At 39.6% G+C, this 23,930-nt stretch overlaps 1 protein-coding gene across 1 annotated transcript; it reads right to left on the reverse strand.

Moving 5' to 3' along the window:
• Positions 1-422: 422 nt before the first annotated feature.
• LOC110955439 (speckle-type POZ protein) lies at positions 423-23,578 on the reverse strand. The gene is made up of 10 exons (XM_022200436.2): positions 23,461-23,578; positions 10,425-10,634; positions 10,203-10,324; positions 8,989-9,140; positions 8,718-8,845; positions 8,451-8,628; positions 8,213-8,268; positions 6,425-6,547; positions 5,177-5,319; positions 423-2,208 (listed from the first exon to the last, which is right to left on the reverse strand). Exons 2-10 carry the CDS (start codon positions 10,500-10,502, stop codon positions 2,064-2,066), a joined length of 1,125 nt encoding a protein of 374 aa, XP_022056128.1. The 5' UTR covers positions 10,503-10,634; positions 23,461-23,578; the 3' UTR covers positions 423-2,063.
• Between the last annotated feature and the right edge of the window lie 352 nt (positions 23,579-23,930).

The following is a 23,930-nucleotide window of genomic DNA, read 5'->3' on the forward strand; positions in this document are numbered from 1 at the left end:
AGCCAGAAAAGTTAGAAATTTAAATGAAGCCAAAGATCCGACAACAAATGTAAAAGTTCCTGTTTACGGAGCAGAACTTGAATTAAGCAGGAGAAGCTCTTAAGCGCTGACGGACTGCATATTCTTCATCTGCCAGCACAGGAAAACGGATGGAGTTTGTTGTTGGATGGTGTAAAAACACAACCAACTAGGGCGCGACAAGATCTGCAAGCATTTATGGAAAGGAGGTGAGAAAATAAATATATTCATGCATGCAAAACCATTCAGACTTTCCTATAGTTAGTTTAATTCTACGCTAGCTCTCATAAAAATACCGTATCCCAACAATATTTCTGTGCAGCCTTCGAATTAATTTTTTTGTTTTTTCATGCGACAGCAGAAACAAACTGCCCATGATTCATACAAAAATACCCAGACAAAAGTTCACTTTGCATTCAATACAAAATAGTTGTGGTTTATTCTTTTGGGAACAAAAAATGGCAACAACTAAGTGTCACTTCTCATAATCAGCGATATCTACAGGAAAGAAACGACAACGGTTCCTTCTAGCAATTACCATTTTCCACCAGAGTTAAAATGATAACTTCAAATGTGTTTCAATGTGGTTTGCCTTGGTGTGCATTTTTTTCACATTATGTCTGTTCTGAACATTAAAACGTGTTCATTTCAATTTCATTTCCCTTCAGTCTTCATGCCTGCAAAGAAAAAAAAAAAGAATCCGTCCACTTATTTTCAATTTCGCCGCTGAAAATGCTTTTGTTTTACACAGCTTCAAAAACACTAGTGTCTGTACAAATTCCTATGAAAAAATAGAAATGACAGTTCTGAGGAAAAACAAAACAAATACGAAATCCGTCAGAAAAGAACATCAACATGCCCGATTGAATCCTAATGTTATTTTGTAACCATTGCTTGACGTTTTTTCCTCCCTCTGTCGACTCCTGGTTGCTTCGTCTCTTGACACCTTGGACATCGGTTTCTCTCAAGGCCTACGAAGACAGATCCACACACAAAACACGATTTCCCCAAGAATGACATCCAGTTGTGCGTTGCTCTTTTCTCTACCCTCTTAATGGTTTTCTCCAGCTTTTTAAAAAATGAAAACGGACGCAGATGAAGCTTGAAGAGTTCTATATGGGAGAACGTGTCGTTTTTTTCGTCACTTGCTGATAAAATCTTCTTAAAGGGTACTTGTTCTTGGTGGTCCAGCTGGGTCCTTAGTCCATGAAGCTTGCTTCAATGTGTGCTTGCCTACAGTATTTCTACTTTACTGCTGGTAAGGGTTAACAAAGGGTGACCTGTGACCTTAGTGCAATGTTTCCCCAACTTTCTTTGGGAAAATTATGTTGATGATTTTGTCCCATATCTGCCTTTTTTTTGACTAGCCCTTGGTTGTCTTTCTTGGGGGGCTTCTAGTTTATAACCAACAGGCCCACTTTTTCTTCTTCAGTCCCTCCAGGCCCATGTGTGTCCTTTAGTTTGGGGGCTTCTCTGACCGCTCTACTCCAAACGCTAAGAACAGAGCAAAAAAGAAGCCTTATGATAAAATGGACACTTAAAGACTTTATCTGCAATAGTCCTTCAAGCCTCCACATTTCCAGACAGTTGGCTCTTATTGGGTTAACGTGTCCAGTTCTTCCTTCCCGAACGGATTCCAAAGTTGGAACTAGCAGGATGTTGAAGGATTCAGGTTTCACACACGGAAAAGAGCACAACGTCAGACCTCACTAAGCCGGAGCCGAGGAGAAAGGGGAGGGTGCTGTGGTATTTTTTTGTAAACAACAAACATCCACTTCATGAGCCCACCAATCCCTCTTGTCCATCTCCTCCTCCTCCTCCTCCTCCTCCTCCTCCTCCTTCTTGTTCCCTCCATCTTTAGAAGAGACTAAATACAGCAGGTTCTGGATGGGGTAGAAGGGGGAGATTCGGGGGAGGCTGTAGGTAGTGTAGTAGGTAACAGCAAGGGGAGAGGTTGTCCCTGTGTGTCTGAAGGGGTGTCTGTGTTTCTGTGTGTGCATGTGTGTGTGTATATGCGTGTGTGCAGACGCCCTGCCGGGAGGATGTTAAGACTGTTTGAGGCGCTTGCGTGGGGGTCCGAGGAAAGGGCACTGGGCAGAAGCCAGGGAGCGATAAGCTTCAGCCACCAGGTGTGGATGAGACGCGACCATGGACTTCCATCCTGCTGTTTCCATCACCTCTGCAGCGTGGCTGGAGACGTGAAAGAAGGAGAGACGGAGAAAGAAAACAAAATTAGCAGAGGAAAACTTGATTTGTTCAAATAATATATAGGGCTGAATCATCTCCTCATTATTTACTTTATGACTGTGTTCGCCCAAAGGCTAGAGATGCAAGTGTTACAGTCTGCCACGGTGACAATCAATCGATTTGCTAAAATTAAACAAAATACAGTGGAGTTTTTCCATATGCTCACTTTTAAAAATGGACACTCTGTACAATCAAATTGTTTACATAAGCAACTTCAGGAACAGATTAAAATAAACATTAGGTGTTTTTTTAATTTTGTTAACAATTACTAATTACTCTAATAACTAATCACATGACGTTTTGTGTCTCTCTGCTCCTCGTGTTCGAACTGAAACAGGTAAAAAAGCTTTCAGTCGCTCTGCCCCCTCTGCTTGGAATGCCCTCCAATCTGAACTGAAATGGTCAAAATCTGTTTCATTGGAAGCCTTCCACTCTATTTTAAGATATCGACAACGGAAACCCTTCAAACAGTGCCTGTAGTCTTAAATTGCTACTGTAAAAAGAACTCATGTACTTTATGTATCCAATTGCTTGTATTTAATATTTTATTGTTTTTTGTTTACTTTGACGTTTGCTACTGCCTCTCTTGGCGAGGTCACGCTTGTGAAAGAGGTCTCAATCTCAATGGGTCTTTTATCTAGTTAAATAAATTTAGTAATTAATGACCGACACTATTAAAACTGGACACATTTATAGCATTTTCATGAGCATGGCCCACAAACAGAACAGGCTAAACGGCTACAGGAATGGTCCCAATGTTATCCTAGCTTCACTCACTGCACATGGCCCTCAGCGTGAAATCATTAAATACTCCAGAAGTCTCTGTCATGGTGGTCTGTTGCCAGCTAAACCTTCACAATACTCGACCACACAAAGCACCATCTATAGCAGCCAAATGTCAAACACTAAACGGTAAAAGGCGCCACATGGTGGCATAACCAGGTACTACAGGTAGTGTATAACATTTTCTGACGCGTTCTTCATATTCTGCTCTATCAGTTCACATATTTTCAATTGGTTAAACAACAGCAATTAATCAATTAATGACTGAGCATTAGCATCCGTACTGAATACAATATTTTTTCTGGAAATTAGGTTTCAGTAGAAGGTATGGAAGACAGGGGTTTCATATTAATGGTTGTTTGCAGCCTTATACCTGCAGTGCAGAACTTTGGTCTCTGCTTTTTAGCAACAGGAGTAATTACGCAAACACTGTTGGTCCGTGCTTACAATGTACATCTTGCTGTCAGTAGCCATTTTTTAGACTGTAATCCTTTCTTTTAACAAGTAGCTTCTTTTTTGTCTACTCTATCTGCATTACTACGACTGCTCCCAGCTTCAGCTCGAGCACACCAATCACTGGTTGTTGACATAAAATGCACTGCTATCAGTGAACCACTGGTTGTTGCAGACACCAGACTAAAAATCCTGTTATCCTGTGAGATACAGAGAGATTCACCTAGTGCCGATTGGCTTAAACAATGTTGTCACAACTCATTCAGAAAGAGGTCGAAAGAGTAACAGATGTTCATTTATATGCAAAAATCACACACTCCAGCTTTAATGTCGTACGCTAGAGCCATTTATTCTGTGCTGTTTACAATTAGTCAGTCCAGTTTAATTAGTAAAGGTTTCTGAAAGCTGGTGTAATAGCTGAAGAAACTGATGTATGAATGGAAATCAGGGTTCATACATTTTGGCTTCCCTTAAGATTTCCCCTGACTTTCATGGCTCACCATTCACTTCTTTCTGTGTATAAATGAAACATGCATAGAAATCAACCACAATAATTCCTAACTCCATTTCTACAGAATCGGGTTGGGAAATAATTCAAGCAGCATATTCTAAAACTTTTGCTGCCCAAAATAATCCATCAAAGCAATTAAAACTCAACTGATTCTTTAAGGCTTTGTGAAACACAATTAACCCCTTGATGCCTATTGTCGCTTATTCGCATCACACCACTTTCATTCAGACTGCAGCCGAGATAACGTATCCGTTCCCCAAATGCCTGTTTGTGCATATTCAATACGTACCTCGGAACCTTTTGCAAGCACCGGTTTCTGGTAGGACTGGTGAGAGTGGGACCTAATTATTATATATCTGTTATTATTATATATCCATGTTCTATGTGTCAAAAACAAATTAACAATCTTCACTTATTGTAGCATCAGTTGGACAGCAAGAACACACAAAAAATGCTTTTTATTTAATTGTAAATAAATTCAGGTGTCAAGTGATTAAAGATTTGGTTGAGAAAAGCACCGTGTAAAATAGCAGAAAATAGTTTGCAAAAGTAATTGTTCCATAGCTGCTTCTTGTGTTTTCTATATGTAGATATAAAAAGACGTTGCTTTTCTTTTCTTGGTCTTCTGCATATAAAGCTTCAGTTAGTGGGGCAAGGTGTATCATAAACGACCTCTGAATCATGCTTTGCCTTGAGTTTATGCAGTGAATTTTTTTTAAAAATAAAATTGTAAACTAAAAGATGACAAAAGAAAATCAGCTCAACTCATCATGAAGCCCTACAAGAATCTGTGTGAGCCGAACAGCAATACGGATCAGTTATTATCACACATTCATGTGACTCAGCGGAGGTGACAACAGATCTAGTGACGAGTCAGGTTGCCTCGATCCCTCTGAAAACCTTGACAGGGTTTAATAACACCAGACAGACAGGCCCATGAGGCCACATTCACTAATTAAACTATCTAATGGGATTGAGCCACCGAGAGATGAGGTGAGAGGGAGAGTCTGGTACCATCAGTAATGACGCCGAGATAAAGGAGGAGGACATGAAAGAAACTGACAAACAGCCGAGACAAAATGTACAGTGGAGGATTTGTGAGCGAAAAGGTGCTGGAAACCCAATTATACGAGAGGAAGAGCTCTTCTCTGCGTGTGAACTCACTAGTTGATGAAGTCGACGGCCTGCGTTTTGAGCTGGTCGGCGCTGTGCAGGTCGGCGAGGATGAGGATTTCGGCGGCGTTTTCCACAGACAAACTGGTGCACAGAGCGTCCTCGCACATGACCTTCAGTCTCTCCAGAGCATACTGACAGAGAGGGGGCACAGCGAGATTAGGATGGCTTTGAATCTTAATATTTCAGAGTAAAAAAATGGAACATCAGTCTGGTCCTATTATCGGTGTGGTATGCCTATAACAAAGATAATGATATATTTAGCTTTTAAGCTTTAAAAACACTGTAAAAAAATTCTAAGCTTGAATTCAGAGAGAAATTGTGTCTTCAAGTCAGTCTCCCATTTGGTGTCATGGAGATGTGAGATGAGTGTGAAATCATCCAAATGTTCCTTGAAATCCTGATGACTTACTGGGAAAAGGTTTAGTAGATACAGTGAACTTGCGTCATGTTTAAACAAATAATGAATTTTAAATGGCAATCAGAAATAATCCAGTCATCAAATTGCAATTTAGGATATAGATTAAACAGCGCATCTGACCCAGAGTTTAATCTGTCACGTTGACTGTTTTATAAATCCATGCCACTTTATTTTTTTTTACTGGACTTGTAAAAAGTTAAATTGCATCACGATGAGATATTATTCCCAAATCATTCAGTCCTTACTTCCAGTATATCAGGTTAAAATTCAGCTTTTTACATTTACTCAAGGTAATAATATGCAACTCTTTTCACACTGTATACAGCGAGACTGCAATATTAAGTATTCGTACTATTGTTAGTTTAGTAGGAAAAAGTTTTGTTGCCATCGAAAAGATTCTACCCACAATTTCCATCATCATCCAGAGAATAAAACTAAAGCCAAGACAGTCGTAACTGACAGATTTCAAAGATTTTGCGGGAAAAAAAAACACTTCCCAAACTGCATTCTTAAAACATCTGTGTTCTTTATGTTTTGCACAATTGCATTTTTCTCCACCTACAATCACTGGAAAAGGAGCTGCCAGTGAATGAGTTTTCTCAGCGTTACAACCCCAAGAAGTACCTCCAACAGGAACTCATCCAGAGTCTAAGTCGCACATGATTTCCACCGGCTCCAGTGAGAAGGCCACAAATACGCATGGACTCAAAACTACAGAGATGTGATGAGGTATGTGCATTTATCTTGCATTCTGCTATAAAGTCCTCCTCAACACATCCACAGAGCATCACCTAGTATTTATGTTACAGTTCTATTACCTTGTCAGCTGCTGCAAGTAAGTCGTCAGCCATTTTGTCCAGGTTGGGAGCCTTGTCTGTGTAAATGAAGCACATCATCTCTTTGAAAACCTCCGGCTCCACATCGTTGATCTCCACACGGTTCTGACAGACAGGAGAGAAGACAGTTAGATTGAAGTACTGCACTGTGACATGAGCTCTATCTAAGCTACAGTGCTAATTTCATTCCTCATCTGCAGAATTTCAGCAGGAATAGATCAGATCTTTATTGTCACCGTTACAGAAAACAATGAAAATCGGGTCGGTACTCTCCGAATAGCAGCATTGAAAATGGTCTATATAGCACACCCTAAAATATATACAACATAAGAGCAAATATGCGGTACAGAAACAGTTCGTGGTAATGATGATACATGGAAATTTGTAAATGACTTCAGATTCAAACGGTACAACATCCAGTAAGCCAAGCAGTAGAGTAAAAACTTTTTAATAACCCATTTCAACCACAGACCAGACAAAAAGAAAAAAAGAAGCTCTCATTTAAATTCAATCACCTCACTTTGAATGTAACCACTGAAGCTTATTTACTATGCTGAAATGAAGGAATAAGACAGGCTGTTATGAACCGGGGACAAAACATGCTTCGAGTTTCTTCATGGGTCTAAACTCTGAGTTTTCATCACGTCAAGGTGGTTTGCATCTCATGCAGATAAGTGAAACTACTGAACATTCTATTTTCTATCAGTGACACACATCCCTATCACTTTGCTACCTAGACCGAGTATTATGTTGGGAAAAGTACAACTTTGCTTTTTACTACTGATGTTTAGGTCATGCAGTTCATTCAAGTTAGATAATGGGACTATTTTTATCTTTAGAACTTCTCTCCATCATGCTTAGCAGCTGCACATATTTCAGAGTATCTGTACCTGCTACAATAGCTGCAAAAGAACTAATTTAGACTAAATAACACAGTAGGTGTGAGATATCAAGCCTTTAGTGTAAACATATCAAGCCTTTAGTGTAAAAAAAAAACAAAACACATTTGTCCGACAAAAACGAATATTCATCCATCCGTTCTCTATACACGGCTTCAATGCACACAGCGCGACTCACATTTCCGGGTTCATTATTACACACAAAAAAAAGATTCCACAAAAAACGGCCATAATCCAACCTTTTACATCCAGACAACACAAGCCAGGAAACTATTTTGTCCAAAACATGTCCTGAAGTCGATATAAAATCCCCGAATCGGTCATTTTCAAGGAAATGCACCTCGCGATGCCCGTCCAATATTCCCCGTATTTTTCGTAATTTTTTTATTTAAAAATAGAATATTAGCGATTTTTTGTACTGAAAACGGCTGGAATTGACTGAAGCTTAAAGGGTTAATTACTGAGTGAAATGTCATTATCTTGTTACAAAGTGTACAACATGAAATCTAAAATGGCCTTGGTATAAAAAAACAACAACAAAAAACTAAAACATTTGAGCATCTACTCCTGCAATTTCATTTCTTTCAATCGCATGCGCAAGAAAGAAAAAAGCAATTCTCTGCTTCTGCAGCTTTGTCAGTGAAGGATGAATCCTGACCCCCAAGTACGGCAGGACAATTACATTTCAGGTGCACTATCATTCAGTTTCACCAAACAGCTCTGTGCTGCAGCCATCTGACAGCACACAATCCTTCACTCACTTTAACCCCTCAACACAGCAGCGAAAATGTGAGCAGCAGAGCCACAGAGGAAGAAAATGAATTTATTTCTGGAATAAAAAAAAAAAAAAACTTTGGCAGTTTGGCCTCACCTTTTTGCTCTCTTCCATCTCATGCTCAAACATGGCGCTGAATACAGGGGAACGTGCTGAGGGGCAGGAAGAGAAAACATGTTAATGTGTGAAGAACTGTGGGATCAAGCAGCATCAGAGGGCAAGCTAAAAAAAGCCTAAATATTACAAATCACTTAGATCCATGCACACAGGGAAGCATGTCAACAGGAAGAACAAGAGGACAGTACAAAGTGGTGCGTCTGAGTCTTGTCCGTACCTGCCAGGATGGCTTTGTGGGCCTGAAACTCCTGACCAGCCACACACAGGGAACAGTCTGTGAAGCGAGAGTTCTCCCACAGGCCGCCCAGCTCATCTGCTAGCCGACAGTCAGGAACCTTCACCATGTTCATGGTGTTCTGACCGGATATGTTGACCGAATCCTGCACCACACTCACCTGAGGGAGAGAAAGTCAGTGAGGCGCAGTAATTCAAATTAATCAAGGAGAAAAATTAACAATTTAACTGAGGTGGCTAGGCGGCGTACCTCACAGAAGAGCGTTAGCTTGTCGTCAGGTAGAAGACCGTTGGCCTCATCCAGGAGGAAATCTCTCCGGATGAACTTTTTAAAACCCCAGTCTTTCCCTTGGACAAAGCGATACGCCCTCTGGCTTTCTGCGGACGGAAAGGACACACACAGGTCATGAAAAGGAAAGACGAAGAAAAAGTGCAATTCTGAAAGCAGGAAATTGTAGTCTCCACACAGGGATAACGCGACTCTTTCACAGATTCTGGTTCAGTTAGTATTTTGTCCTCACCCATGGCTTTTGTCTCCTCTCCCTTGGCGTTGAGGATGGAGAACTTGAACTTGGCGCGCACTTCGGCCTTTGGACAGCTGACCAGCAGCAGGTAGAGTGACAGGTAGTCTTTGCTCTCCTCATCCAGGCCCTTGGGATTCACTCGCAAACACCTGTGGGTGATGCAGAGTTAGCATCTGTGGTGAATGGCCGTGGAGGTATTTATGAATTAACACATGATGATTAGTGTAAATCAGCACACAGGTTACTCATCTGATGACATCAAGGACTTGTAAAATAACAGATTTTTTCGTTCGCTTCGGTACAATTTTAAACTGAACTAAATGCCACTACGACCACAGCAGAATAAGACACTTGTTTTGATCAGGACTGGGATACATGTATACAGATTTTAGATAGTAAATAGAATAAGTCTATGAACTTCATGCAGTTTCTGGGTATTTATTTTGCTACAATCACATATTGGCTCACGGTAGACTCAATTTTACTGCAATATAAAGTCCTGCACCTTCATGGTACGAGTAGAAGGAATTGTTTTTTGTGTGGTATAAGGTAGTTATAAAGCCATAAATCATATGAAAAAGTAAAAATCGAAGTTGAATTTCTTTCTTTTGTTTGTATTTTAAGAAACACTGGGGAAAAAAATGGAATCAGCAAGTACATTTCTTTGTCTGTGCTGTTGAATCACATCCTGTAGTTCAGCTCACTTCAGCGAAAAAGTTGTTTTTATCACTCGACTGTTAGTTGCAGTTGAGTCTGTAATGGTTACTCAGCTGCACATGACAGCTCAGAAAGTCTTACGTTTAAATGAGACGCTTACAATTAAGTGGTTTTAAAGAAACGTCGTACTTCTATGCTTAGCTTTAGGCATGTTTTCTGACAGAACTGTTCAGTAGTTCAGAGAGTGTCTGAAAGGTCGACCATTTAAAGATTCTTTGTGTTTTTGCAGTGTCTTAAAAATTGTGCTATTATTCACAGTTTTTAACCTGCCACCAGATTTTAGGATTCACAATATTAAAGCAACACAGCTTTTGTTCAGAGGATGCACAACTACACTGGTTATTTTTGTGACTAGAGCTCTTTGCTTGGTTATAGGTGAATGGCTGAGAAAAACTTTCACCGGACAATTTGATCAAACATGACAGGATCCTGTAAGTGGTTTCCCAACAGTCTGTCTCTTGCGGTGAAACAAAGCAGCACTCAGACAAACCCACCATTTCAGTTTGTCGTTGGCCCCAGAAGAGAAGGTGGAGCTCTTGATGACCTCACCCATCTCCTCACGACAGAAGCTGAAGTTGTTGATGGTCCACATGTAAGAGAACTTTACCACTTTGATCTGATGAAAGGAAAAACAGTCAGCAAACACTTAGAGTGACTCATTGGAAGTGAACTCATTTTAAGACGACAAACACACATGTAGCTTTTTTCTTTCTTACCTGTGTGTAGCACCAGCTCTCGGCCACAGGCCCGCTGGACATTTCCGCAGGGGGAGGGGGACTCGGGACTCTTGACATTGCCAGCGTGACAGAAGGTGTTGGGGGCACAAGGGTGAGGAGGAGGAGGAGGAATCTGTCACTTCCACTCGTCAATGTTTAGTCCTGACGTCCATCTGCATCAGTGCACGCCAGATGGAAGCAGTTTGCCCCCTGCAAACAGACAATGTGACAGTGATTGCTTGGTCGAACGAGAAGACTCATCATCATTAAGTTTTTATTTAGCTTGTAGCGCATTCTTTAAGGCAATACCACACCACATAGGAAAACATTTTTAAAACAAAGCTCAGCTCATCGTAATGCAACACACAAGCACTGTATCTTTATTTAATCCAAGTACGACTCAATATCATTTAATTCATGTGGCCACTCTACCTGCTATCGAGGTTTGTTGGGGTTAGATGAATTGTCCCCGACCCACAGTGGGACGGCGAGAGATCGATGACCCGTGCCTGTTCTAAGATCAATAGCTGCTGCAGCGGCAATTAAGTCTCAAAAATGAACTGCAAATAAACAAGCTGCCTCCCAGAACCGTGATCAAATCCAAGTTCCCAAATTAACTTCAAGTCACACAAGAGGGCCACGCAGATTAGTGATGCACAGTACACTTGCAATTACACACAAACTCCAACTAACTTCTTGCCCATATTAGAAATTGCCTCATTATCAACGAGACCAATAATTGGAGAAAATAATCAGCATTTCCCCAATTATCTGTATCATCATTTTCACTGAAAGATTATCGATGATTTAAATGGACTATTTTGATTGTTCTGTCTGTAGTCACACTGTGGTCTCAGCAACATCCCTCCCACTGCACAATATGACATGAATAACAGACAATCAAGACTCAAAACATTCTCCAAAACTGTAGAAAAAGTCTTCCATCAAAATCTCACAGTAAACGGAAAAGATCACCTCAGCCTCTATTACTGTCGTACAAGTTCAGCTGTAATTACCCTTATTGATGAATAAGTCTAGTTATGAATAACAGGTTCCTGGCAATCACATGCTGCCAATACATACTATATAACATATGTCAGACCCAAATATCAATTATCATTCTCTCTTGATCAACACTAATCGGCGTTGGCCCCTGAAAACCCAGAGCAGTTAATCCCTGGATATAAAGGTTAATAAATATTGGTGACCTCTTAAAGGGCTCAAAGTGGTCACCAGAGACCATTAGATGACAAACTATTTTGTTCACCACATAGAATTCTGAAATTTGTCTTCCTCTCTTGAAACTCTGTTGTGAGATATGATGACATGGTGAGTTTGGCTTGTATAAGAAAACCTTGAAAACAACATTTTAACCTTTGGCAAACTGCAACAAGTGCACCGAAAGTAAAATTCAACATAACTAAAGAGTTCCGCATTCTAATAAACAATCTACCAAAACTTTCTCACACAGATTTGATCGAACTTGATGTAGAATCTATTCAGGTTGGTTATGGTTTACATTTTACAGATGGTTTAGCAGGATGGCTGCTGCAGACTGGGCAGTCCTCGGTGTCGCCCAACCATTCTGCTGAACAGAATAGTCTGGCTGCAGCTTGTCATCACTCTGCTATTGGGGGAAAACAATCTGGTTTGATCGTATTTCTGTAAACCAAATAATTGCACTGGGTGAAGAAGAGTGAACGATGCTGTTTCACTGTTCCCTACAGTAATGAGAGGAATTGTTTTGGTGTTTTATTTGCATGCAGAGAGGGCAGAAATGTGATTAAAATGACTAATCCACTGAAAGAAGACCAGCAGGGCTGCCATACTACAACATCTCCATCCTCTGCAAAACTTAAAATGTTCAGAGTGGTAGGCTGTTGGCCAGAGAATGCTTTTGTTTCTAGAAGTAAAGTTGATTTAAAAAAAAAAAAAAACAGTGATATTCAGAATTTGGAAGCGGAGGAGGAAGCATGACTGAGACATCATAACTGCAAACATAACAGAAATTGCCTACAATTATAAAATTCTAAAACCAGACAAGACTTCACATTATTAAAAAAATACACTATATAGATATATTAATGTACTGAATGATAATTGTCGGAGATTTCCTACCCGTTTTTGACCTCAGCTGTAGTCAAACTGCTTCACAATGTTTTCCATTCACAGACAGACACACAACAACAGTGGCAGAGCTGCCACCAGGACCAACTTCAGCCTCGCTTTTTGTAAAAAGACACTCTGGCATGTGAGGAGGCCACGAATCAACCAACCCTGCAATTAGTGGGCAACTCGCTCAACCACCAAAGCCACAGCTGTATTCTACACACGTGGACAAAATTGTTGGTACCCCTCAGTTAAAGAAGGAAAAACCCACAATTCTCACTGAAATCACTTGAAACTCACAAAAGTAACAATAAATAAAAATTTATTGAAAATTAAATAATCAAAATCAGCCATCACTTTTGAATTGTTGATTAACATAATTATTTAAAAAAACAAACTAATGAAATAGGGCTGGACAAAAATGATGGTACCCATAACTTAATATTTTGTTGCACAACCTTTTGAGGCAATCACTGCAATTAAACAATTTCTGTATTTGTCAATGAGCGTTCTGCAGCTGTCAACAGGTATTTTGGCCCACTCCTCATGAGCAAACAGCTCCAGTTGTCTCAGGTTTGATGGGTGTCTTCTCCAAATGGCATGTTTCAGCTCCTTCCACATATGTTCAATGGGATTCAGATCTGGGCTCATAGAAGGCCACTTTAGAATAGTCCAACGCTTTTCTCTCAGCCATTCTTGGGTGTTTTTGGCTGTGTGTTTTGGATCGTTGTCCTGTTGGAAGACCCATGACCTGCGACTGAGACCAAGCTTTCTCACACTAGGCAGCACATTTCTCTCCAGAATGCCTTGATAGTCTTCAGATTTCATCGTACCTTGCACACTTTCAAGACACCCTGTGCCAGATGCAGCAAAGCAGCCCCAAAACATTACTGAGCCTCCTCCATGTTTCACCGTAGGGACAGTGTTCTTTTCTTCGTATGCTTGGTTTTTGAGTCTATGAACATAGAGTTGATGTGCCTTACCAAAAAGCTCCAGTTTGGTCTCATCTGTCCAAAGGACATTCTCCCAGAAGCTTTGTGGCTTGTCAACATGCATTTTCGCAAATTCCAGTCTGGCTTTTTTATGAGTTTTTTTCAGCAGTGGTGTCCTCCTTGGTCGTCTCCCATGAAGTCCACTTTGGCTCAAACAACGACGAATGGTGCGATCTGACACTGATGTACCTTGGCCTTGGAGTTCACCTTTAATTTCTTTGGAGGTTGCTCTGGGCTCTTTGGATACAATTCGAATGATCCGTCTCTTCAATTTGTCATCAATTTTCCTCTTGCGGCCACGTCCAGGGAGGTTGGCTACTGTCCCGTGGGTCTTGAACTTCTGAATAATATGAGCCACTGTTGTCACAGGAACTTCAAGCTGTTTAGAGATGGTCTTATAGCCTTTACCTTTAAGATGTTTGTCTATAATTTTTTTTCGAATGTCCTGGGACAATTCTCTCCTTCGCTTTCTGTTGTCCATGTTCAGTGTGGTACACACCTTTTCACCAAACAGCAGGGTGACTACTTGTCTCCCTTTAAATAGGCAGACTGACTGATTATGAGTTTGGAAACACCTGTGATGTCAATTAAATGACACACCTGAGTTAATCATGTCACTCTGGTCAAATAGTTTTCAATCTTTTATAGAGGTACCATCATTTTTGTCCAGGCCTGTTTCATTAGTTTGTTTTTTTAAATAATTATGTTAATCAACAATTCAAAAGTAATGGCTGTTTTTGATTATTTAATTTTCAATACATTTTTATTTATTGTTACTTTTGTGAGTTTCAAGTGATTTCAGTGAGAATTGTGGGTTTTTCCTTCTTTAACTGAGGGGTACCAACAATTTTGTCCACGTGTGTATAAGTCCTACGAGCAGACCAAAACAAACAATGTTTTGCCAGTGTAACCAAAGACTGATGCAGTTTACTCCTCCAAGCCTCTATTGACATTCAAAAATGACTTAAACCACATCAGTGAGAAAAACTTGTTGCACCGAGTGCTTGGAAGACACATTTAAATATAAACCGTCCTGCTGCCATAATTCTTCTCTGGAGCATCAGTGTATCAATCCACCACTGAAAATAGTATCCAACCAATCCAATCCATGTAGCCCTGTTTGATGAAGGGGGGCAGCTGTTTAAAAACCTATCTAACCCTTTGTAAAGTTATACTGATGCATGTTGCAGCTTAAGAAGGATCCAACACGAATGGGGACGGTAAAGGGAAATTGCAAAGTACTGAGGTAAACCATTAAACTGCTGGTTTTAGTGAACATAACTTGCAAATATTTGACTCACACGGAAAGCATTCAGTATAATTTTTCTTAATAAAACAAAAAAACTGATTGTGTGCTTAAATGGGCTCCTCCCAATAGCAACAAAATACAGAATAAGTACATTTAGAGTAACAAATGCAGGTCAAACTAGGGCTGGGCGATATGACGATATATATCGTCTGGACGATAGAAAATGCCTATCGTTTTATGTGAAGATCCTATCGTTTAAATCGCAGTATCGCAAAACACGCTTTACGGCAGTATTTTACGTCACCGACTTGCCTTATGGCAAGCCCCGGCACACGGCAGTGTTTCCAACTTAGCAACTTTCTCGCTAAATCTAGCAAGAGTGAGCTTCTCCCTCTCCCAAAGCACAGGCTGTCAATCCAGTAACTCCGCAGCAGTCCCAGTGTCTGATTAGAGGACACATCCCTCCGCAGCCAGACGGCAGGTGAATCGCGCATATTTTTGCATATTTCACAACTATTCACATACTTTGCAACTTTCCGCAATTTCCCCGCATAAAAACCCCACATATTTATTCGCATAATCAAGGATTTTTGTCCGCATTTTTCTGGAGGGTCTAATTAGAAATTAAGCATTGTGGTGCTACAGAGATGCCCAGTCTTCAAATCCTCATCACCAGGCATAAAAAATCCCATCATATCACAATATTGGTCAAAGTAATTGAATGCATTTTTTTGCATATCATTGTGGCCCAATCGTGGCACAATTCCAAATTCATAAACTCATCTTGCCACAAAATCAGGACTGAATAATGGACTGAGCTTCCCCTAGTATGCCACTACACCCCTTTATGGCTCTCCGTTAATCTGTGGTCTTTTTTTTCCGTCATTCACCATCTTATTTCCATTTCACCAGTACACTATCCCTCAGTCCATCTGTACCTTTATCTCTCTCTCACACACAGAGTCTTTAATGTCTTCATGACTTCATCCATAAATTCAATTTGAGTCAAAGCTCTGTGTAACAAATTGTGATGTTTGGGAGCTGAGCTTTCTGCTCCTGATGATTACACTGAATGAAGGTGATACATTGACTGTGAAGCTGCTTAGAGGCTTTGTGAAGAGTAAAGTCTGAACAGACTGAAAACTGGATTCAGGACACACTTCACAACAGACTTGAACTTCTTGTGTTTATGTTAATGCTTGCTTGAACTTAGTCATTTTAATTGTTACAGCATTCCTCACAAATCCATTAAATCAAAATCTGGCACATTTCCTTCTAACCTTCATCAGTACACGATGCAACGCCTACTTCATCTGTACATTTGGGGTCCAGCTGGATCCCAGTAGTATTTCATCTGTTTCACATTTTTGTATCATTTTTGTAATGTGTATTTTCCTAAAATGTGTGTTATCTATAGATAAAAATATGAAACAAACAATGAAATTACTATTGATGATTACAAACATGTATTGCATACAATATTAGTGTAAGAACTCCTGAACTGAAATGAAACACAATGCAACTGAAGGCGTCATCACAAGAGCAACACAACACAAACATACATAAACAAAAGATGCACAGTCCGGCTGGGGTATCCATGGACCTCAAATGATTTTTCTATACATACACCACAAACACGGTTGGAATCAAAGAAGCTTTGGTTTATGTGATGGCAACTATGTGGGTGACAACTACCTGAAGGGACCGAAAATCCAACTTGCACTTTAAAAAATATGACAACTTATGGACCCGATGTGTACTGATGAGGGTTAAAAGGAGAGAAGTGTGGCACATATTATACAGCACTGGATAGCTGTGTATTTGCATACAAGTAAATAATTTATACTAAATATTGCATCATATGTGTAACACAAATTTTAAATTATTGCAAATAGTATGCCCATGTTAAATTAAATGAATGAAATACAGTGGATTTTTTTTCCAATACACTGATACATCATTTTTAAACACTGGCACTCAGAGTTCATCACAAAATTAGCAAACTTATATGATGAATTTGAAGAATAAATCAAACATCAGGTGACTCCAAAATGAAAATATACTGTCTTCTTTTAAAATAGCTATTCAGCAAGTCGTCCACCAAGATGCAAAGTAATAAACACAGCAAATAAGCTTTTGTCACAACAGTAAATAACCCGTCATATTGTTTATCTCTCCTCAGTGGCTTTACATCAAAATAATCTTTATACCTGAGCTACATGATGTAGTGAATGGTTGGTTTACTGTAGTTAGCATTAATCCAGCTGCTGCAAACACCTGCTCAGCTGGTACAGATGTTCATAAATACTGTTGCAGCAACTTTATCAGTTGAGGAAATCTGTTAGCATTTACTGCCACCTCTAAAATGTTACCGATTCTCAGATCAGCACATTACTGCTACACTCCATTAGCCTAGCCGTGCTAGACCCATGCTCTGAAGACACAAGGGTCTAGGCACGCTCGACAGGGAGGGAGGCGGGCTAAAAGGTTGTCTTTCAAATCACTCTGCAGCAATTGGGTAGGTATACAACTAATCAGTGCAACGAATAGGCTCCTAGAGTGCTGGAAATCAGAGGATGCGGGAGTTCGGTGAAGCTTTATTTATTCAGTCAATGGGTGAAGCTCAAGTATATTACAGACATGTTAACAGAAAGATTATTCAGAGTCGGTGCTAATGGAGCTCAACGACTGTTGTCGTTTTTGTTGTCGACCCTGGCAGAGAATTAAATTCGTTGCCGTGGGTTGTCTAGCGCGGCTAGGCTAGTTGTTTCTGTCAGAATCTTCGCGCCTCTGTCGTCACTTAGTTACGCCCGCCTTCTGACTCTACACTTCATGGTGATTCGTCCGGCCAGTTTTAGGAGAATCCAACCTCGAGCCTTATGGAGGGTCACTAGACCCACCCTGGCAGAGAATTAAATTCGTTGCCGTGGGTTGTCTAGCGCGGCTTGGCTAACACTCCATCAGTTTAGTTTTAAATGTTGCTAGAAGCATATATTCACAGGCCGGCTGCTCCTGAACATGATCGATGTTAGCAACTACAGCTGCTCAGCTTCCAGTCTTTTTTAGCATTTGAAAAACCTAGCTTAGCATTAGCATGACCCTCAGGTAACTAGCAAGCTAAACCCAACATCCACTAAGCAATTTTTTAAGACTTTTTGTTTGAGTTCAGCAACCTAACTGTTCTGGCCAGTCAGCAAATACACCTGCAATTCCATCTTATATATTTTCTAACAATCCATGCTTTGTTTTCTGCTAATTTGGTTCAAAAATTCCAATAATTACGACCAGCAATTTATCAATTACCATTTAATATAATAACATACTTAGTTCTGATCTTTAATTAACTTAATGTGAACTCAGTGGTTTAAGAAAAATAACTGAACTTTTCCACAGCTCCAATTAAATTACAGAGTCTATCCAGCACAAAACAATTCATATCAACAGCTCAGTCCAGCTTCAAGTTGTCAGTAAAAAAATTCAATGAATGAAGGCCCAACCAATCTTTCTGATTCTTTAGCAGTTCCAACTGGTAAGATGGAGCGAAAAGAAGATAAAGGAAGAAAGAACAGGGAAAGAAAATGAAAAGTAAAGCGATAGAGAAGCCAAATAGAAAAACAGGTGGTGGATGAAAGATGGAGCACCGTCTGTGGAGCCATTCACCAAGATAAATTGCCACCAAAAGAGGTTATATAGAGACAAAAGAAAATCAAACAGAGGTATGAGAGCGAAATCAAATACAGATTTGCGGACAGTTGACTGAGATGAAGACGTACGCTGCATTAAAACTTTTGGCCAGGCAACAAAGACTCATGCAGTGGAGGTTCCTTTTCATCAAGTCGTGATTGAAGGTAGCCCATTCATTATTATAGATAACCATGTGCTGTCAACCATTTGATGTTTTTATAGTCGGTCATTACCTTGACACTGGAGTTTTTATTGGCGTTGGTGAAGCATTGCACTCAGCCTACCAGTTCATATTTGTGGCTTCGGTCTAATTAGTGAGTTTGTATGAGGATTCTACAGAAAACACAGCATGCATACAATCAGCTGCTGTTAGTTGACAGTGCAACAGAGCCATATCAAGTTGGTGCTAATTCAGACTGAACATTGCCTATTGCTAGCGCTTAATATTAAAAGCGCACATCTGATGAAACACAAAGTGGGTTTTGTTGTGTTAACTGCAGCATGTCATTCATAAAAGATATGTTAAAAACAAAATGAAGTGAGCCAAATGAATTAAATAAAAAAGCCACAAACAAGTTTGACTTTCAATGGTTGTACTGTTGCTTGAAAAAACATTCGCATCAGACGAGCATGAAATCAGACTACAGCTGCAATTATTACTGATTGACCATTAAACCACAATTGCCGTTACTGTGGTAACCACAGGTGTCAAATCAATCAAGAACGAAACTTTTAGGAACATACAGTGGTTCTTTCTGCCCTTTTAGCTGGCAGTGGTATACATCCTTTATTTACTACATTCATCATGACTGTCCACACTGTAAATCTCTTAAGTCACTTTTCTATCCACCACACCCACATCCACTGCATGCTTGCTAGATGGTCTTTTTTTTTTTCCTGTTAAAGCAGTTTCTTCTTATCTGAATGGAAAGCCTAAGAACAGAGTGTAGCATGTTGTGCAAACTGTACAGGTACTTAAAGGAGGCTTGTGATCCATGATACTGGTCACAACAAGCTACGGCGACCAAGTTCTGGAGTATGTTTTGATCAAAGATGCTTCACATTCCAGAAACAAAACAAAGCATAAAATATAACTAGCACACATTAAAGGTCATGTGATAAATATTTGCAGTTGTCAAGTGAACTTTCACCAGGCAAGATATACACTTATCACCAATATACACAAATTATCTATGTCCAATAATCTGAGCAAAGGCTAAGACCAGTCTAAAATTATACGAGCTGCTATAAAAACCCATCGAACATCAGGCAGCAAAACAATCAATTCAACATGTGAGAAATGGTTCAGAATGCAAACACTATCAACCCTTAAATCATCACACATTTACTGAGAAGCAAAACTTTTGACTTTCCCAGCAACCGCTAAAAGAAACAACCCACACTTTCACTGTTTAGCACCGTCTTGTACAATCCACTGACATGTTACAGTTTATCAGCAGACAAGATTAAGAGCGAGAAAGACGGTAATACAGCTATGAAGTGGAAAACCTACAGAGATTTTTCATTCATAGGTCACAAAACTAAACACACTTGAAATTAGCAGCAAAATGTATGAATGCGTATCTATAGTTACATCATACATACGAGGGCAGTTATGACTAGAGCGGTTTTTTTCCCTGATATTTCACTTCACTGACCAGGAAAAAAAGGAGAAATCAATCTCTGCTCTAAATTAAAGACTGGAGGGATGGAGGCATTTCAGAGGGCAATTTTCAAAGGGGGGGGGGGTTTGAAAAAAATTGCAACCCTTGTCAAAGTGTCAGTGAACACAATGTCTGTTTCCAAAGCTTTGGTCTTTGAGGACTGCAGTAAGCCACAGACAAACCTTAAAACTATAATTGGTACGGGGAGCTGGGATCGATTGCACAGCGCGTGTTTGGCCGCTGTGGGAGCGATTTCATATTCTGCCCTTGGTCACGGTGCTCCTCCTTTCCTAAAAACTCAATCTCAGAGAGGTATGAACTATTGATTTTGCTACAGCGATCGGCTTTCCTCGCTCTCATCCCCGACTTTGTGCAGACCCACAATTACACTGAAGGGGATTTGACAGGGCAAAAAAAGCATTAGCACCCTGGCTTCACCTCCCATCTGTACTTCCCAACTAAAATCCTGCTCACTTCACCAGGCGTCGGAGGTTAAAGGGAGGAGGGACCTCAATGCATATCTAATGTCTCCAGCCACCTCCTCCATACTATTACCTACAGTTACACTTGCTGGTTTGACCTCCAAGGGCAAATATTCCTGCAGGATAAAATAAACAAACAAAAAAAAACCATGGCAAATAGCTTATTTATTAAAGCCAAGAATTAATCCAGAACTAAAAAGCCTCATCTCACTCTTTTCAAAGTAATTTTAGTCAAACATCTGTCTGAGCCATTGAGCGTCAGAAAGTGGAGTGGAGACTAGAGGCTTCTCTGTGCACAACTGCCAAGCGAGCATCCAAGGCAAACATTGTATAGTCTATATATCCCATGTCAATTGTATTCTAGCAGGGATGTAGCACAACATGAAAGTAAAACCAGTTGTCTGTTCACTTCAATAAAAAAGTCAAATCAAATATTTCAATCCAAAAAAATCTATGCATATCAAAAATAATCAAGATTATAATTTTGCATTCATCATCTCATGAGCAAATAGTATTATAAATTAGCGCATCAGATACACATATATCTCATATATCAAAAAGACAATAATGAGGTTTCCTTAAACCTTCACAAAATTTCAGTATATAAGGTGAAAAAACATACAACAATGCATACAATACAATGAGAGCAGTGGTAAAATTGGCCTAATATGAAATTCAAATCAATCACCTGAGTATACCACGGCACAATAAAAAGCAAGAATCCACAAAATGCTGCATTGAAACTGCACAATTTACTCCATTAGCATTGTTTCAGCACATCTAGCTGAGCAAAACAAAATTATTTTTACTAACCAGTACTGGTCAGCAGTCTGCAAGGAATTCAAAATGGTCTAAATGAGCATCCTCTATAGACTAAGTATATATTATCAAGACATACCAATGAGTCTTATTTTACAAATATTTTTCATGCAGTAATGTTTTGGTAACTAAGAATGGAACAATGGTGTGACTCTTTTTCATGACACAAAAATTTGACTGCAGGAATTGTTGAAAACATATTTGAGATGACAGTTATAGTTCGTCACTTGCAAAGAGCTCTTCTTATTCTGTTTGAAAATGACAAAGTGAGTTATGTTCAGAAAGCAAAAAGATGAACTCAAGAAGAGCTTGAAAAAAAAGGCATTTTAAAGTCTGTTGCATGGCAAACTTTTACCGAAAATGGAGAACAAGACAACTCAAATGACTGCAGCTAGAAAAAAGCTCGTGAACAAGGCTGACCACACACATTCTGAAACTGCACTGAAGGACAAACACCATTTCATTTACAGACTCCGTGCATTCACAGGCAGCATGCGAACATCTGATGAAGCCCTGGGTATAACCTGGGCTATAGATTCACACCGTTCAGCAGAACAGATGAAACCACAATTAGTTGCTACTTTCAAATTAATTGATGGCAATTTGGTGGCAAGTGCAAGGTTAGCTAGTGCGACAGTTGAATATGGACAGAAAACAGAGGAAAATGTGTTTTGGTGAGTTCAGAGGAAAATATTTTACAGGTAGCAACAGAGAAAATTAAACCTATTTGATATCATTACAGTTCATGTTCTGTTTAAGTGACTGAGTAGTCATTCATGTGCAATTTCTTCAGTTAAAGCATGTTCAAAAACAATAAGCTCATTTCATTATTGAGTGGACATAGGCAATTCTGTGCTTGTTTATTCCCAATGTCAACAAAATTATGAACTTATTACAGTTGCAAGTCTATCCTTAAGTGTTGTATTTGTTTATTTTAAATATAAATTAAGCATCAGTAGTATATTTTAGCAGGTCTTGTCTGGATGCATCCATTTTTGCAGTGTTTCTCTGTGGTGGAACATTTCTATGTCTCATACAATGACAATAAAACAATCAGGAATATCATCTTGGTAGGAATATTAGCTTATATTGGTGTTTATCACCTGCATGGGAGATACAAAGACCTCCTTTAGATAAGAGCGTATGACGTTAGCAGTAAAGTCATTCAGCTGTGTTCATCAGTTTCCTCTGAGATGTACTCATTCACACCACTGTGTCTGTACTGATGAGACAGTATTGACAATTGAATGAGTTCACTCCCTCTGGGTCACATTGAACTTTGACTCACCATTACTCAAACAATTCACCACTGACAGCTGCTCAGCTTACCGGTTCCTGAGCAGTTTGGGGAAATGTTACTTAGGAAACAAACCATAACAAGAAGAGCATTTCTAAAGGGCAAAACCTACAGCATTGAAGTATCCATCACAGTGCATTAGCTAAATAGTTCTAATGAAGAAGTATGAAGGCCCAGATTATAAATAGACTTGTTCCTGTCACCTATTATTAATCATAAATATAACTAAATTCCATATAAGAAAGTTTAAACGCAGTCAAATTCAACGTATTTCTAGTAAACCAACCAACTAAACTTTTCATTTCAGGAGCTAATGCTGGGAACTGAAACTCACACTTTGCAGTTAGTTGTAGGCGGTGACAGTAGCAGGTAGTTAACCTGCTAACAATACAGATAATCGGTATATTACTCTGAATTGGTACTCCACTTTAAATACGCGTAAAGAAAACAGTACTCACAAATTAAACAAAACACGGAGATGACAGCATCTGATACCGTTATAAGTACATAAATCCCGTCGCTAATCCTCACAATCTAACGATAGCACGGTAGCTAACTCGACCGAGCTAGCTGGCTAGTTAGCCCCACTCCTGTAGCGGCTACCCTAAGCCAAACAAAAAGGTCGGGGAAATTCCCCGGAAAACAGTAGTTAAAAATGCGACATGCCTGCCTTTGTCGTGTGAATTTAAGCCTTTGGTCTTTATATCGCGGCTTTCTGTTTTATTTATCGACAGGCTTACCTTTATATTGGGTTAAATTGCACCGCTAGTTCTCCGGAGTCTTCTGTTGTTATTAGCTAGCTGTCTGTACAACTGGCTGAACTCGATGGTTTTATCTTGCAGATAGCACACCCTGCTGTCTGGGAGGGACTTTACAGACTATAAAATCACAATGAAACTGTAACAATACTATCTATCTATGCTAAGCTTACAGCTTGCTTGTTTGGATAATTGCGTTGCTAATTTCAACATCTTTCTCTTCCTTGCCTGTTTGTAAGTGGAAATCATTCACAAGGATATTTAGGGCGCCCTATTTAATTTTCACTGCCACTGAAAACAAATTTTTCTTCATTTAATCAGTCAGATAAACTATAACTCATCTATTCTGTCGCCTTGTACCGAGATTATAACACACCGGGTCAAGATTAACGGATATCGACTGTTAAAGGTTGAATTTAATTAAGGCGTAGCGAGAATTGATCTGGATTCAT

The sequence above is a fragment of the Acanthochromis polyacanthus genome, chromosome 19, assembly GCF_021347895.1.
Source record: "Acanthochromis polyacanthus isolate Apoly-LR-REF ecotype Palm Island chromosome 19, KAUST_Apoly_ChrSc, whole genome shotgun sequence".
Lineage (NCBI taxonomy): Eukaryota > Metazoa > Chordata > Actinopteri > Pomacentridae > Acanthochromis > Acanthochromis polyacanthus.